Consider the following 14,853-nt stretch of genomic DNA (forward strand, 5'->3'; position numbering starts at 1 on the left):
CATATGGTCACTTGACTACACCAAGTGCACTTCATCTCATTACCAACCCTTCAACTATTATAGCCTTTTTCAGGCTGACGGAGATCGAGGAGACTGTCGCCCCCCCGCTGGGCGGCTGTCAGAGCAGGACTGGTGCTAGTTATCGGCTCCTCACCCAAAACATATTGCACTGACAGAACAGCTGCGCCCTGGTTTTAAGCTCTAATTTGCTTTTACACTTTTTGGTGTCAAAGTGGATGCCAGATTTTAAGCTGTACTTTTTTTTTTTTTTTAATCTTTTAGAAATGATTCCTTTTCTCTCAAGACTTAAAGAAGACTAATAACAAAAGGCGCACGTGTTCCCTCGCTCTGTGATGCCACATGTGAAAGTCTGTTACTTTTCTCTTTTTTTTCCCCAATTTAATTTATTTTGTATTTATTCTATTGCATATGTTGTTGGTTATTCTTTTCAGACATATAAAGTAATAGTGGTTATGCCTCCCCCCTAATCAGATGTTACATCATGTTTTCTTAAAGGAAAAGCGGTGTCACTTTTTCCTCTGTTGATCTACACCAGCTGTCTCAATATCCTAATGCAGTTTCAGTCTCACCCCTCATACTTTGCATCTAATTTAGAACCAATAGGGAAGTATGATTTTTAATGTTGCAAGTGATTACTTTGTACATTCAAAAAAAAAAAATAATAATAATGTCATGACCGTTCTTTCGCCATGCACATGCTGCTTGTAGCTCACATGTGTATGCGAAGCTCATTTTCCTGTAGATACACACTGCTCTTTAGTGTTCTCTTACTAATCGATAGGATGAGTCTAACAACAATTTAATGTGATGCAATAAAGTGGTCCCAGTGTCAATGAGTGTCTCAAGTTGTTCTGCCGTTCCTTTATGCAGTGCGCTCTGAACATGATCTCCTCGACAGCTCGTCCTTTTTGTTGGTCCATTTGCGTTTTTGTCACACGTTACATATCTGACACTGTTTGTCCAGTTAAGAAAAAATGTAAATCCTTTGCAATTGCAACAATTTCAGAGTAACACTCTATAATAATCTAAAGGGGGGCATGTGTGACAAACGTGTAGAATGACACAACTCACTCACTTTGGGACTGGAGCTGTTGTAGTCATGCGCTCAAGTACTATTTTCACACACCAAACTTTAGGAAATGACGCTCCTCGACACACTTTAGTAGTTTAAATATGACGCCGAGTGGTCCAGGGAGTATCCGAAAGGCCAGCGTTTCCCAGCCTTTTTTGACTTTCCCCCCTGCTTCTAAACTGAAACTACTCCAGAAGTCTCTTGAATGGGCTAAAAAGGAGAGCCCAGATGAGGTGAGGTGAGCGCACACTCTCTTAGAAATGATTAGCTGAGTCAACACTGTTTTAGCATTTAATTTGAACATTTGATAGGATGTTTTTTCTCTCTCTCTCTCATTCGTTAAGGGTGCAAATTACAAGAGCAAAGCTGCCACTGATTTTGACGTTTGATTATTTTTAGTATATGATTTCTCTGATGTTCAGAGCATACTTGTCATAATTTGAGAGTTGCTCTTACAGTAAATGTTACCCCTACTCTTTGCTGTATAAATACGTCATATCTTCACCCTTTTTTTTTTTTACTCTTAAGTCGTTATTAATGTTAGTCGTTACGCCTGTCTTTGACATGTCCATATGTCTGCCTTGAGAAAGGTCTGTAATAGGTCAAAATAAGGTTATATTTGTTGCGGAGTGTAACTAATAACATTAATGAATGGCTCTGTGTCAGCGAGCCAGCATGCACGATACCAGGACCCTAGAACTGATGCAGCTAAATAGAATGCATCCATTAAGCATGTTATTAGTTACACCTGTTAACCATAAAAGGGGGCCTATCAAAAATATGCCCACAATGCACTTTAGAGAGACACTTGCACTTGCACTGTCATTAGCAAGTCATAACTAATCCCGGGCTGTCCCCTTGTTGACACTGATGAGTGCACTAGCTTAGTGTCAGCTCGCACATTTAACCACTTCCTGTCATCAGTGACCCCAGGCTTGGAAGTCCATATTTGGACCTCCTGTCTCTCAGTGGTCTGTAAACACCTGTCACACACAGCTGGTAACGCCGCACCACGCACGGGCCTCAAGCTGAACCCAAGCAATTCAAATTCCGTGTCACGTTTTCCGTCCAGAGACGTAGTCAGTAAAACCGAGTGAGCGCGTCAGTATCGGGCGACGGCTGTGCGTTTGTTTTTTTTTCTTGCGGCTGCAGGGTGATGAAACCTCAAATCTGTGAAAACCTAGCCGCCTTTGAAAGTGTGTCGTGTGTGTGTGTGTTCAAGCACTGAACCAAGGACCAGCAGGGTCAGTGTCTTAAATTAGCAGCAGCGTCACACCAAATGAATGCAGGTCACGTTCCACTCTGTGATAGACAGGGGCTGGCGGGGGGGGGGCTCGGATAAGCCAAACTGTAGGTCAGGGAGAGGAGTGTGCGTGCATGTGTTAGCGTACTAGGCGCTCTAACTTCAGTGTCCTCAAGGAGGCCAGTCTACCCACCGTCAGCGCCGCTGTAGCGCAACACCAACTCCAATGGGTTGGCCACGTGACCCGCATGTCCGACTCTAGCCTCCCAGTTTCAGACGGGTGGGTGGTTAAAAAGAAGAAAAGATACAAAGACAACATCAAGGCAAACCCAAAAACTGCACACACATTGGCCTCACCACCTCAGAACACAGGGCATCCAACAAGGTGACCTGGAGAAAGCGAGTTCATGAGGGGGGGGGCTGCACTCTACAATGATAACCTCTACAGTGATGTTGGGAAAAGGCTCAAACCACACCGACTACCTCCACCTCACACCCGCGCCCCCACTACCCCAAGATATATATGCAGGTCTTGGATCGGCTGCTTCGCCCACCTGCAGACTTACAAGGATCCATTGGAGGACAGTCGCACTCATCAACGAGTGACCGATTGATGATGATGATGGATGAGGATGAGCATGTATAGTATATGACAATGTGTACACGTGTGTGAACTTAGGTTGTATCCTTGAGTGTGTAGTTGTCCTCCCAACTCTAACAACATGAGTTGGGAGGACAACTCATTTACTGATCTGAGACCTGATCTGTAAAGCGCTTTGGGAACTGGAAAGGTTGGAAAACACTATATGAAGTGAAGACCATTTTGCTATTGATCAGCCAGCTGCCTTCACACCATCTTATGGTAGTCTAAATGTTTGGTTTGATCCTGAAATGTGAATTTAGTATGAAGCTTCAGAGGTTACCACAAAAACACATTGTGACGTAAACCTCCTTTATGACCTGATATTTATCCCCTACTAACCCAGTGATCTAGATCCATGCAGGTGCTGTTATGATGTCTCTCAGCAGTGCGCACACACACACACACACACACACACGTTTCCTGCTCCTGCGGGACGGGTCTTATTACAGCTCTCTGAAAATGGAAAATAGCAACAGCGCAGCACAGACTTTTTGCTTCAGACTGGACCGACATTGGACAGCAATAGCAGGACACAGCAGAACTGATACGCCTGCACAGCGAATACTGCCTTGATGAAGCTTGGGGTTCTGTATCATAGAGGTCGACTCATGAAAACACCACCGCTAATTCACAACTCCTCACAGAGATAAGAGGTCTTGCGAGGCCCTGCTGTTTCAAGTTTTCGTGTCATTGTGTCCAACCGGTGGATGCATACACAAGGCTTCCAGCGCATCGTCTATGCATGATTCATAAGGATGTTAATTGCTCAAAATGTGAGAAAAAAAAAAGAATCAAAATCAGAACCAGAGACATAGTCTTTTTATTTCCCCGCAGAAGCTGGCACCTACATGACAAATTGCATATATTATAAAGAGGACGGTCTAGACCTGCTCTATGAAAAGTGCCCTGAGATAACCTCTGTTATGTTTGAATTACCCACAATACAATGTGACGGGCGATTGGGGTGTGTTATGCTGGTAGTGGCAAATTTAGCTACTACTCCACTCCACACCCCCAGATTTTTTTTATCGAGGTCCCGCCCATACACCCGCCTGACCCAATCACGAACACGCCACAGTCAATCACAGCTGTCAGCAGATTAAACCCGACATATGAACAAACATCAGCGTGATAAGAACTACCTAATTTTTTTTTCAGTTTGGCCCATGTTCCCATCCGCTAACATGGAGTGGGGGGGGGGCGGGGTTTATGACCTATACTGCAGCCAGCCACCAGGGGGCGATCGAGACGTTTTGGCTTCGCTTTTGGTGAGCCGTCATGTCGTCCATCTTTATGTACAGTCTATGGTTATCACATGCAAGTACACCACTTCAGCCATAGTGTGCTTTATAGTGAGTGAATAGTTAAGAGGCCCACACGAGGACCTGTGATGAACTATGAATAGTTAGAGGTCGGGGGGGCCACTCAATATCTGAAAGGATGAAGGGCAAATGTTCTCACCCCACACATACAAATAACATGTGCTTTATTACCGAGCAGCCCTTTGGCTCTGTGGTGTCTGTCAGGAGGGAGTGTTAACAGTGCAGTGCTGGCAACAGAAAGCAGAGAATCACACACACACACACATAGAGGAGTGATAAAGGTTGAAACATCTAGCTTATGTATACTTAGAAAGATTGCACCACGTGTTTTCCCACAGAATGCCACTTCTCCAGAAACAAAATTTGCATGTCAAAATTGTGTTTATCTAAATTCAAAATGTTCTTTTTTGGGGTTCATATGCAGTATTTATGCCAACACACACATTTCACATCTGGAAGCTATCCCTTCAAGGACAGGAATGGATGCCCAACTATAAAAAAAAACAAAAAAAAAACAAACCCTCAGCCGACCTTTGTTCTCAGGACTTCATTGTGAACGCGTGGGAGGACAGGGATCCCTTTCTCAAGCCAGGCTCAGCAATCTGTGATCCCTGTGGCCCAAAGGTCAAACTGCCCGTGAGATGGGGAGAAAAAAAAAAGCCTCTGCAGCTGTCACTCTCTCTCCACCCTCGGTGTGTTTTGAGAGAGAGAGAGAGAGAGAGAGTGAGAGAGATCAGTCAGCTTTAGGTCTACCCGGACCAGGAGTGAGTGAAGGATATAAACCACACAGCGAAGCAGGTAAACGCCTAACAGGCTGCTGGGGGTGCCAGTCTACTGAGAGGTCTACCCGATCCCTCCCTGCCTCTCAGCTGCGCAACTGTTTTCAAGTGGTGCAGCGTTAAAGGTGCTGCAGTTTCACTTGCATCTGTCTCTCCACTTACTTTATGCCAAAGATTTGACCTCTGCAGGCTTCATATATCCGCCACTTTTTACTTCAAGATACCAGCTCCTTCATTGCTCTGATCTGCTGAGCCACGCTATGCAGAGGAGTCCCCGCTCAGTGTATATAGCTGCTCAGCAGCATCATACGTAAGTACAGGACTTCCTTTATCCGTGACGCTGTAGAGAAATCTTCTTATTGCACTTGAAACGCTGGAAGCAACTGGGACAATTAAACTGCAGACAAAAGGGTGCGACGTGTTCCTCGCTGTAAACAAGACTTTCAGTGTGTTTCACTTCTGGTGGAAGCAACTTAGCCATGGGTGCATTTGTGCAACCTTGAGTTCTTGATTGATCTCATGAAAATGCTCGGCACATACATTTTTTTTTTAACATGCAATGCAGTGTGGAGCAGTTAAGTTAATAATAAAGCATGCTGCCATCACTTAAGACTTTCAGCCAGGATATTTTGCGGGGGGAAAAAAAAGAAAACCATCAATCATCTAACAGCATTCTACAATGTTCAGTAAATCTCAGAACGAGGGTGCCATAACATAACACATCGAACTCTACTGTATGTCCCACACAGAAATGAGAGAACTATTTTCAGACGTGACGGGACCCTAACCGCCGCTACAGTAGATCTCCTAAGCAGCTGGGACGCAGAGTTATCAGGTTGCGTGAACATGCTGCAAAATGATTTGGGGTTGAGTCAGAAATAGTGCAACTTCCGATGCTGCTTGTCCACTCTTAGCCAGGCAGTGGGACAAGTTTCCATGGCAGGGTGGCGAGTCCACGGGAAACTCTAAAAGTAGTTCAGCTCTCCCAGCTGCCCCCAGCAACCCCACACTGACACACACACACACATGCACACTCTGTATGCAGAGGATGCATAGGGCGGTAATGCAGGAGACTATAGTATCAGGTTTTCATGTTACTTGTCTGTGTGTGTGTGTGTGTGTGTTTGTAGGAGTGAAGCTGGGTTGTTTCATAGTTTTGAGGCCCAAGGATGCCACGAGCAGCTGGATGCGAAGGACAGCCAGGACTCCGAGGACCCCAGAGAATACTGTTATGGTACAGCATAGTCTCTTAACTCACTTCATCATCTGCAGATCTACTCATTTTACTGCTGCCAATGTTATCACACTTATATCACACATATCCCAGGCCTCTCCATCCCCTCAGAGCAGCCCATACTAGGTAGTGCTAAAATGACTCTTTCACCAACATTGCAGACTCAGCAGGCTCCGGCTGGAAAATGGCTGTCTTCAGCTATCTGTACGTGAAAATAGTTTGATGTCAAATTCTGCAGTGTCTCCTATGCCAATGTTTTTCTCAAATCAATTTGTAGCTACAGTATACCGATTCAAAGAAGACAAGCCTGTCCAGACACAGTATGTCTGAAAAATACATTTGATTCTGATCGGTTTGAAGTCATTGGACAAATCAGGAAAAAGCCAACAGGAGTTGAGGGAAGGAAGAGCAGATTTCATTTACATAGTGCACATTTGATTTAAACATGTGTTAGTCTACAGTTCAGTTTGAAATTGTTATCCCAACTCCATCAGGGAAGGAACTATTGCCTGACTAATATTTGAGAGACGAAGATGACTAGGAGTCTACAGCCGCGCTAATGGCTCTGTGAGGCTGTACTTTGGCAGAGCAGTGTTTTGAGCTAAATGCTAACATGCACACATGCTCACAACAATACTGCCGTCATGCTGCCATGTTCAGCCAGTATAACGTTGACCATGTTCACCGTAACATTTTGTAATTATCACGTAACACAAAGTAGCTCAGCTGAGGCTGATGGGAATGTCATTAGTTCTGCAGGCATTTGGTCATAAACCAAAGTATTGGACAAATGGAAAGTTTGATGGTGCAAGACGAAAAGTCGGGGGATCGCCAGTCGTCATAATTTATCCTGTGGGCAACCCATCCAACAGCTGGTGAGACATTTCACCAACCAAAAATGTCAATCTCATGGTTCCACTAGTGGGATGGTCAGCGGACCAACAAAGTCAGTAGGGTTCCCCCTCAGGAGACCGTCAATGCCATTCAACATTACATTGCAATCCATGCAATGTTTATTGAGATATTTTATCTCTGGAGCAGAGGTGGACCGACCGACTGACCGACACAGTGCTAGCATGGCTAAAAAAAATCACAACAATGTCCTGTATTACTGTACAGGCCGACTCTTTATAATGTTATTACAGAGGCCCAACAGTTCCCACCATGAGCAAGCACTTTGGCGACAGTGGCAAGGAAAACTTCCTTTTAAGAGGCAGAAACCTCGAGCAGAACCAGACTCTAGGTTGGGGGGGGGGGTCATCTGCTTTGACCGGTTGGGTTGGAGAGAAATCAACCTTTGTTCCTCTCATATATATCGCAGTATATTTAGTTGCCAACTTGCCACTCTGACCTTGGTCCCGGTTTTTCTCTCCTTCCCTGCCAGCTGTACAAGATAGCAGATAAGCTGCTGAGTATGTGGCACCACATATACCTGACACGGTAATAAATCATACACCCCCTCGTGTTCTTGTCTTAGCAGAAATAGAGATTCAATTTCAAGATCTCTGACAATGTCCGAGAGCTGCCTGAAAGCGAACTGGTTCTTCAGCGTCCCACTGGCAGATTTGAATGTATTACTCGCTACAGACATGTTATAGCTTAGAGGAAGTTGTAATCCCAGAAATAGCTTTAGTGCCACATTTGAGTCCTCTCTCTCTCACTCTCTCTCTCACTCTCTCTCTCTCTCTCTCTCTGAACACCAGATGAAAAATGTATACCGTATGATCAAAAGGTCTCACATCTCAGTCATGAATTGTACACACTTAGATCAAATCCACCAGAACTACCCTGTGACTGAAGCTCAAATAAGAAACATCATGTAAACAGTTGAATAATAGATTACTTCGTCTATGCTTGGATTTCTCTTGTTTTTGTCTGCTCAGGTGGATACCACCCTGTCCAAATAGGTGACATCTTCAACAGAAGATACCAGGTGGTGTCCAAGCTCAGCTGGGGCTATTTCTCCACTGTCTGGCTGTGTCTGGACCTCAGGTAGGTGTCATTAGGGACTGTGGGGTGGGGAGGGGGATTGAATCTTATTTTTCACATTAAAGAAGATGTAACCTTGTCTAAATGTTACATTAATCTAATAATTTCCACAGTACCGTTGTGTGCATTAGAAGTGGAATTAGCAATATCCACATGAGATAACGTATCACTTATACCCATAAAGACCCATGTGTATTCAAAACGGACATATTAGCTAGTTCATTATGATGCTGCAAAGAAAGGCTGAAATATATTAATAGAAGAAAAAAACTATTAAGATAACAAAATACATGTTTGTATGACACTGAAACACAGCGTTCAAGGATTCAGCAGAGTGCATTATTCTGTCCCGTTTCCGAGGAGATCTGATCTGGCGTCTGTTTTTTCCTCAGGCTAGGTCGGCGCGTTGCTGTGAAGGTGCTGAAGAGCGGAGCTGGCTTCGCCCAGGCAGGACAGGATGAACTCGCTCTCCTCCGCTGCGTCAGTGACCCCGTTGTTTGCGTTTTCTCCTCTCGAACACGTCTTACTCCTTCTGTCAAAATGCTATTTCAGTTTCGACTCTCACCGTTCCCCCTCCTCTCCTCTCTTTCATCAGGCCAGTGGTCCTGTGAGCCGTCACCCCTCCAGTCAAAGGATTGTTCAGCTGCTAGATGAGTTCAAGCTGGCCGGGGTCAATGGGGTCCGTATCCTTTTTTACAGGCCGCCATTTCTTGAGCGCACACTCTAAACCTAACACAGAGGCCTGAAGAGTTATCTTGTGTGCCGGACAGTCAGTATCAAAGTATATGATAAAATGTGAATAGCTGCAATAGCTTGCAGACCTTAATGCCTGGTGGTTAGACATGTGCCTGGTGCTGGAGCTGTTGGGGCCTGACCTGAGAAGCTGGCAGCTATGTTTTGGGAATCCAGGGCTGATGCGGCCTTCGGTCAAAAAAATACTCACTCAGGTAAAGAACTGCAGAGACCTGAGAAACTGATGCAAACACTTCAAACAAATCAGCTGTTATGTCCAACTTTTACATTTCTGCTTGTTTACAAGATATAACTTGTTCATTAGTGAGCTTCGCAGGTGCTGGTAGGAACTTTTAGCAAGAAAGTGATTGAGTATTTTCCCCAAACTGTCAAATGATTCCCTCAATGGATGGATTGAGTTTTTCTCAGGTCATGAAAACATTCTGGGTTTCACACATTGTGGATTTTACACAGCTGGAAACCAGAGGCAGCTGATACATATTATGTCGTTAGACTACCCAGTTTTTTAAGAACGGTGTTAAGCCCTGTCATCCTCATCTCTTTGAACCACCAGTTTACCCTGATGAAGTCATTCTTTCTAATGGCCAGCAGGGGGCGACTCCACTGGTTGCAAAAAATAGTCAGATTGTATAGAAGTCTATGAGGAAATGACCCTACTTCTCACTTGATTTATGACATCTGTAAACATTTTCCAAATTTTTCTAAGAGTTTATGGTCTCAATTGCTAGTTTTCTTCAATACAGCATGATGTTAATTTAGTCAATTATGGTCCCATTTAGAGTAAAATAGATGATAAAGCAGGTATACTTTAGTGCAGGGCTACCTTGTGATTGACAGGTTGCTACCACAGCTAGAGGCGTTCGCTTGTACTAAAAGACACTATAGGAGTTGGCTGTTCATTTTTTACAGTAAGTACATTTACCAGCTAACTTTGTTAGCAGCTACTTTGCATGGTACAGCCAGGAGCCAGGTGCAGTCGGGTCACCAGTATAGGTAACTTTTGGTTCCAAAAAACCAAGATGGCGACGGCCAAAATGCCAAATTTCAGGCTTGAAAACGGTAGTCCACAAACCAATGGGTGACGTCACAGTGCCTACGTCCACTTCTTTTATACAGTCTATGGTTTTAGTACCATATGGAAGGAAACATCAGCACAGCTGTTTTGTGTTTTCTCTAGGTTCTGCAGGGCCTGGACTACCTTCACACTCAGTGTAAAATCATCCACACAGACATCAAGCCTGAGAACATCCTGCTGTGTCTACAGGAGCAGTCCTACAAAGTACCAGTAGGGGACAGAAGCTCGTCCTCTGTGCTGCCTGGGAAAGAGACCAAGTCCACAGGCACAGTTGGTTATTTTATTGATACAGATGCTGGAGATTGTGACCATCACGTGTGTACAAAGCAGACACACTTGCAGCCAGCTTGTGTGCTAATGTCAGGCTTTTATTTATTTTATACAAAGTCTCAAAGCTGTGTACACACCTAAGGCCTATATTGTAAAAGTTAGGGGCCAACACATTTGTTGTACTGGTATCTAAACTAAAAAAAGAAAAAAAATTACATATATATTAAAACATAATATTTTAACATGTAATCAAGCATCCTATCCAAAATATCAGAGATGGACAATACTAACTGTCCAATATTTGATTTTCTTATAAAACATTATTTCTTGAAATGAACAATATGTTTTAATACATGATTTATTGTTGTTTCTTCCAGAGAAGGAGCAGGTGAACCCACACAGTTTAAAGGAAATTACTGTGAAGATTGCTGACCTGGGCAACTCCTGCTGGGTGGTCAGTCGCTGCTCTATACTTTACAGACAGCCACTATACAGCTGCTGAATTCATTTGACATTTATCATATACCTATACGAATGGTGTATCTTCACGAGGTATTTGATCTAATACAGTCTTAAAGCCCCTGAAAACTTGGTTTCAATGTAAGCCTATGTAACCTTAAATATAAGCATATAAGTGAGCAAAAATGTGAGCACAAAGTAGACAGATGTCAGTACAATTTTTCTGTCTGCTATATCTGTCTCTCTTTCTTGGAACAGTACAAACATTTCTGTGAGGAGATCCAGACCCGTCAGTATCGCTCACTAGAGGTTTTACTGGGATCTGAGTACGGCCCGCCTGCTGACATCTGGAGTGTCGCCTGCATGGTGAGGGAAAAACCATACAATATGATGTTTACACTGTGTGAAATATTCAAATCCAAGACAAGTTTTTATCACTGCACCATTCCATCAAATGGAAATAAAAGCATTCTCAATAATTTTTTTGACCCATTTCTCTCAAATCTGACTGTATCTTTAGGGAACTTTGTGATTTCCGCTACAATTTAAATTAACGTTCTGTAAGTTTCTGTAACAGAATCAACCTGTAATAGGGCTACCTGAGGTGGTTGGGTCCCTATTAGACCTCTGAAATATTACATGAGAACAATATCAGAAATGTTAACGCAAAACAAAAGCTATGGTTTACCTGTGCATCTGCTTACCACAAAGAAAAACTAAAAACTTTTATGTCTATCTTTTATGATAAAGACTGCTGCAGTTTGTGCCCCTAAACAGTTCTGAATTATATTTATTTTAAAGGCCCCATACTTCACACAGTAAGTAATGTTAAAAAAAATGCAAAATACAGTGTTTAATGAAGCTTGATTTAAGAAGTCCTTAATTTTATAGTAAGTATTGCAATAGATTTTTACATGATTTATATGTCATTTCCAGTATAATTTATTCTATAATTACTCTCTATATAATTATTTTTTACACAGTATTGAAAAGTCGTTTCAATTTTTATCAGAAAATAAATGTTGTGGAGACCTTACAGATACATTTATGTACAAAATAAACAATAATGGGCCTAACACTGAACCTTGAGGAACCCCACAGGCAACCTCCAAGATTGTAAAGAACACCAAATTGTTAGATAAAACGGGGGGGTCTCTGGGGATGAACCGGAGGTGGAGGGGTGCTCTCTGAACTCGTACTTATAATATAATATATAGAAAAATATATATTAGAATAATTTGTAGACCTCATTCGTCTACCTGCTATATAAAAGGCGAATGTCTGTGTTTTGTACTAAGCGTGAGACGTTGCTAATGTCAACGTTAGCTGTAATCTGGGGCGACCGCAACACAACAACACAGTGCATTCCTTTAGATTCATGCCGTGTTGAAGTAAATGCTTCATCATATGGGAGGTGCGACCTTCATTTCACAAAATGTCCTTACTGCAGGAGTTTGTCTTTTTTAGCGATGCTAAGACAAACTCACTGCTGTTCACTCGGTAGCACGACTGAAATATGCTAAAGTTACGAACCGATAAGCAGCATCAAAATGCCTACGTCTTATCGAATCCACAGTTCTTGAAAATTTGGAATCGGTTCCAACTCGGAACCAGTTCTTGATACCCAACCCTAGCTGTGGCAGTTAGTGTCACAATTAAAAAAATTGGAGTCACAATCAGTTTGACTGGGATTGGTCCTCTCTATAGACGCCTATGTGGCCTCATATCTCAGCTTTTAATTTCTCTTGCATTCTCTCAGGCCTTTGAGTTGGTCACTAGAGACTCCCTGTTTGAACCCAAAGCCAGCGAGTCCATTTCCCTGGAGGAAGGTACGTTTAGAACTGATTAAATAAGATTACACTGTGGCTGCATTGTAACCGTTAAAGCAGTCAGAGTATGCTAATGCTTGCATGTGTGTGTTTGTTGTCTCCATCTACCTTAGACCATATAGCCCAGATAATGGAGCTGCTTGGTAAAATCCCACCAGCTGTTGCCTTGTCGGGTAAATACTCCGCAGAGTACTTTAGCCGCAGAGGTAAGTCTGCAACTTCACTTTCTAATTGATTGAAGTTTGTTTGGACATTGTATGCTAGTATGAGTACTATTTCACAATTGCTACTTGTGAACGTCCTTGTGTAACACTATGTTTTTCATCCAGGTGACCTGCGTCATGTCGGTCCACTGAGGCTCTGGAGCCTCTATGATGTTCTTGTGGAGAAATACCACTTCCTGTTGGAGGAGGCGTCTGGATTCTCAGACTTCCTTCTTCGCATGTTGGATTATCATCCGGAGAGGAGGGCTACTGCTGCACAGTGCCTCCGCCACCCTTGGCTGACCTCATGATAACCTCCTACATGCTTTCAGCACGTCGACCTAGCCAATTTTTGAACGTACCAGCCACAAATTCAATCTGAGATGTTGAAAACGCACAGGGCGATTTAGAAGACAGTTTGTATTTCACTCTGATTTGGGAATTTCTGTAGAATGTGGTGTTATTCAACACCAGATAGATAATAGAGATAGAGAATTCTCCATTGGAGCGCCATAACACACTTCATTCTGCTGAGGGTTTTTTTTCACATAGATATTTTGTGGTGGACCTGCTGGCTGTCTTTGACTGCCAGACCTTTGAGTCCTATAAGCAGCAGCTCTTTTGGGAAGTTGTCAATTTGACGCAAACGTTGAGTACAGCTAGTACTGAGTAAGATTGAATGTTAGCGATTAAATCAGAGAACGATTAAAAGAAAAATGTATACATTTCATAATCTTTCACATTGTATACATTGTTTACTTTTTGTATAGTGTTATGAACAGCTTTCAAAATGAAGCCAGATTAATTGCAGTGCAAATGTACAGTCACGTCAAGTCAGTTTTATCTATATAGCTCAAAAATCTAAAATTTGCCCGACAGAGCTTTAACATACAGTGGGGTCCAAAAGTCTGAGACCACAATGAAAATTTTGATTCAAGTCTGGGGGTATTTTGCCTACTCTGGGGTTGGATACCTGCACTGAATCGACTTCAGAGACATGCTATACCCTCTGGTTTGAATCTTTGCGGAGATGGATTCATACTGTAGCAGGATAATGACCCCAAACACACCTCAAAGCTTTGCAAGAACTACTTGAAGACCAAGGAGTCATGACTGTCATGGACTTCCCTCCACAGTCACCTGACCTCGACCCCATTGAACATTAATGGGGGCACTTGAAGACTCAGAAAGCCAAGCATTCTGTGACATCACATGAAGCCTTTGGGACATTGTCAAATCATGCTGGGATAACATGGGTCATCAGGTTTTGCACAAACATCTGGAGTCCATGCCAGCTGGAGTGCATGCTGTCATTAAAGCAAAAGGGGGAGACATATTAAATACTAATACTAAATATTTTCTGAAATTGCTGTACATTTTCCAAAGATTCAACTTTTCACTGATATTATCATTTGTAATGAAAAAAGTAGTATTACATTCGAAACAAATGCAAAATAGAAGTATCTTGACTAGTGGTCTCAGACTTTTGGACCCCATGTGTATGTGCAATATACAACACCCACTAGACCATTGATTTGGAAAAGGGAAACTCTCTCGTTAATCATAACCATAAACTGTTATGGCTTTACCTCACAATGCTTTTTTTTTTTTTTTTAGAAATTAAAGTGCCTCTTTCTATTCCATACGTGTCCAGACTTATTTTTCACATAGAGCCTCCTACTGTTGTAAAAGTAGCTTTCTCAGTACCATCATCTTGTCCTATTAGGCAATCTCCTAAAAGGCAATCTAAACAGTCATACATCAGTTAAGACTATAAGTAACATTTGCTCCTTTAAAGGTGCCATATGTAACAATATGCAATAATTTACATGCATTAATTGCTTTTTATTGCCAATGTGTGAACAGAGTATAACATCACTTAAAAATTGAGACCCTCCCCGACTTTTTCGGTTGCCCATAACAGCCTGTGGACTGATTCCTATGTAAAGGACTTGGGACGG

The 14,853-nt window shown here is 42.7% G+C and overlaps 1 protein-coding gene across 1 annotated transcript; it reads left to right on the top strand.

Annotated features, from left to right (window-relative positions):
- Positions 1-1,194: 1,194 nt before the first annotated feature.
- LOC139288418 (SRSF protein kinase 3) lies at positions 1,195-13,203 on the top strand. Its single transcript, XM_070909702.1, has 12 exons — positions 1,195-1,331; positions 6,211-6,314; positions 8,198-8,306; positions 8,696-8,783; positions 8,899-8,986; positions 9,144-9,250; positions 10,234-10,396; positions 10,779-10,855; positions 11,119-11,226; positions 12,620-12,689; positions 12,803-12,895; positions 13,019-13,203. Exons 1-12 carry the CDS (start codon positions 1,195-1,197, stop codon positions 13,201-13,203), a joined length of 1,329 nt encoding a protein of 442 aa, XP_070765803.1.
- The last annotated feature ends 1,650 nt before the right edge of the window (positions 13,204-14,853 follow it).

The sequence above is a fragment of the Enoplosus armatus genome, chromosome 8, assembly GCF_043641665.1.
Source record: "Enoplosus armatus isolate fEnoArm2 chromosome 8, fEnoArm2.hap1, whole genome shotgun sequence".
NCBI lineage: Eukaryota > Metazoa > Chordata > Actinopteri > Centrarchiformes > Enoplosidae > Enoplosus > Enoplosus armatus.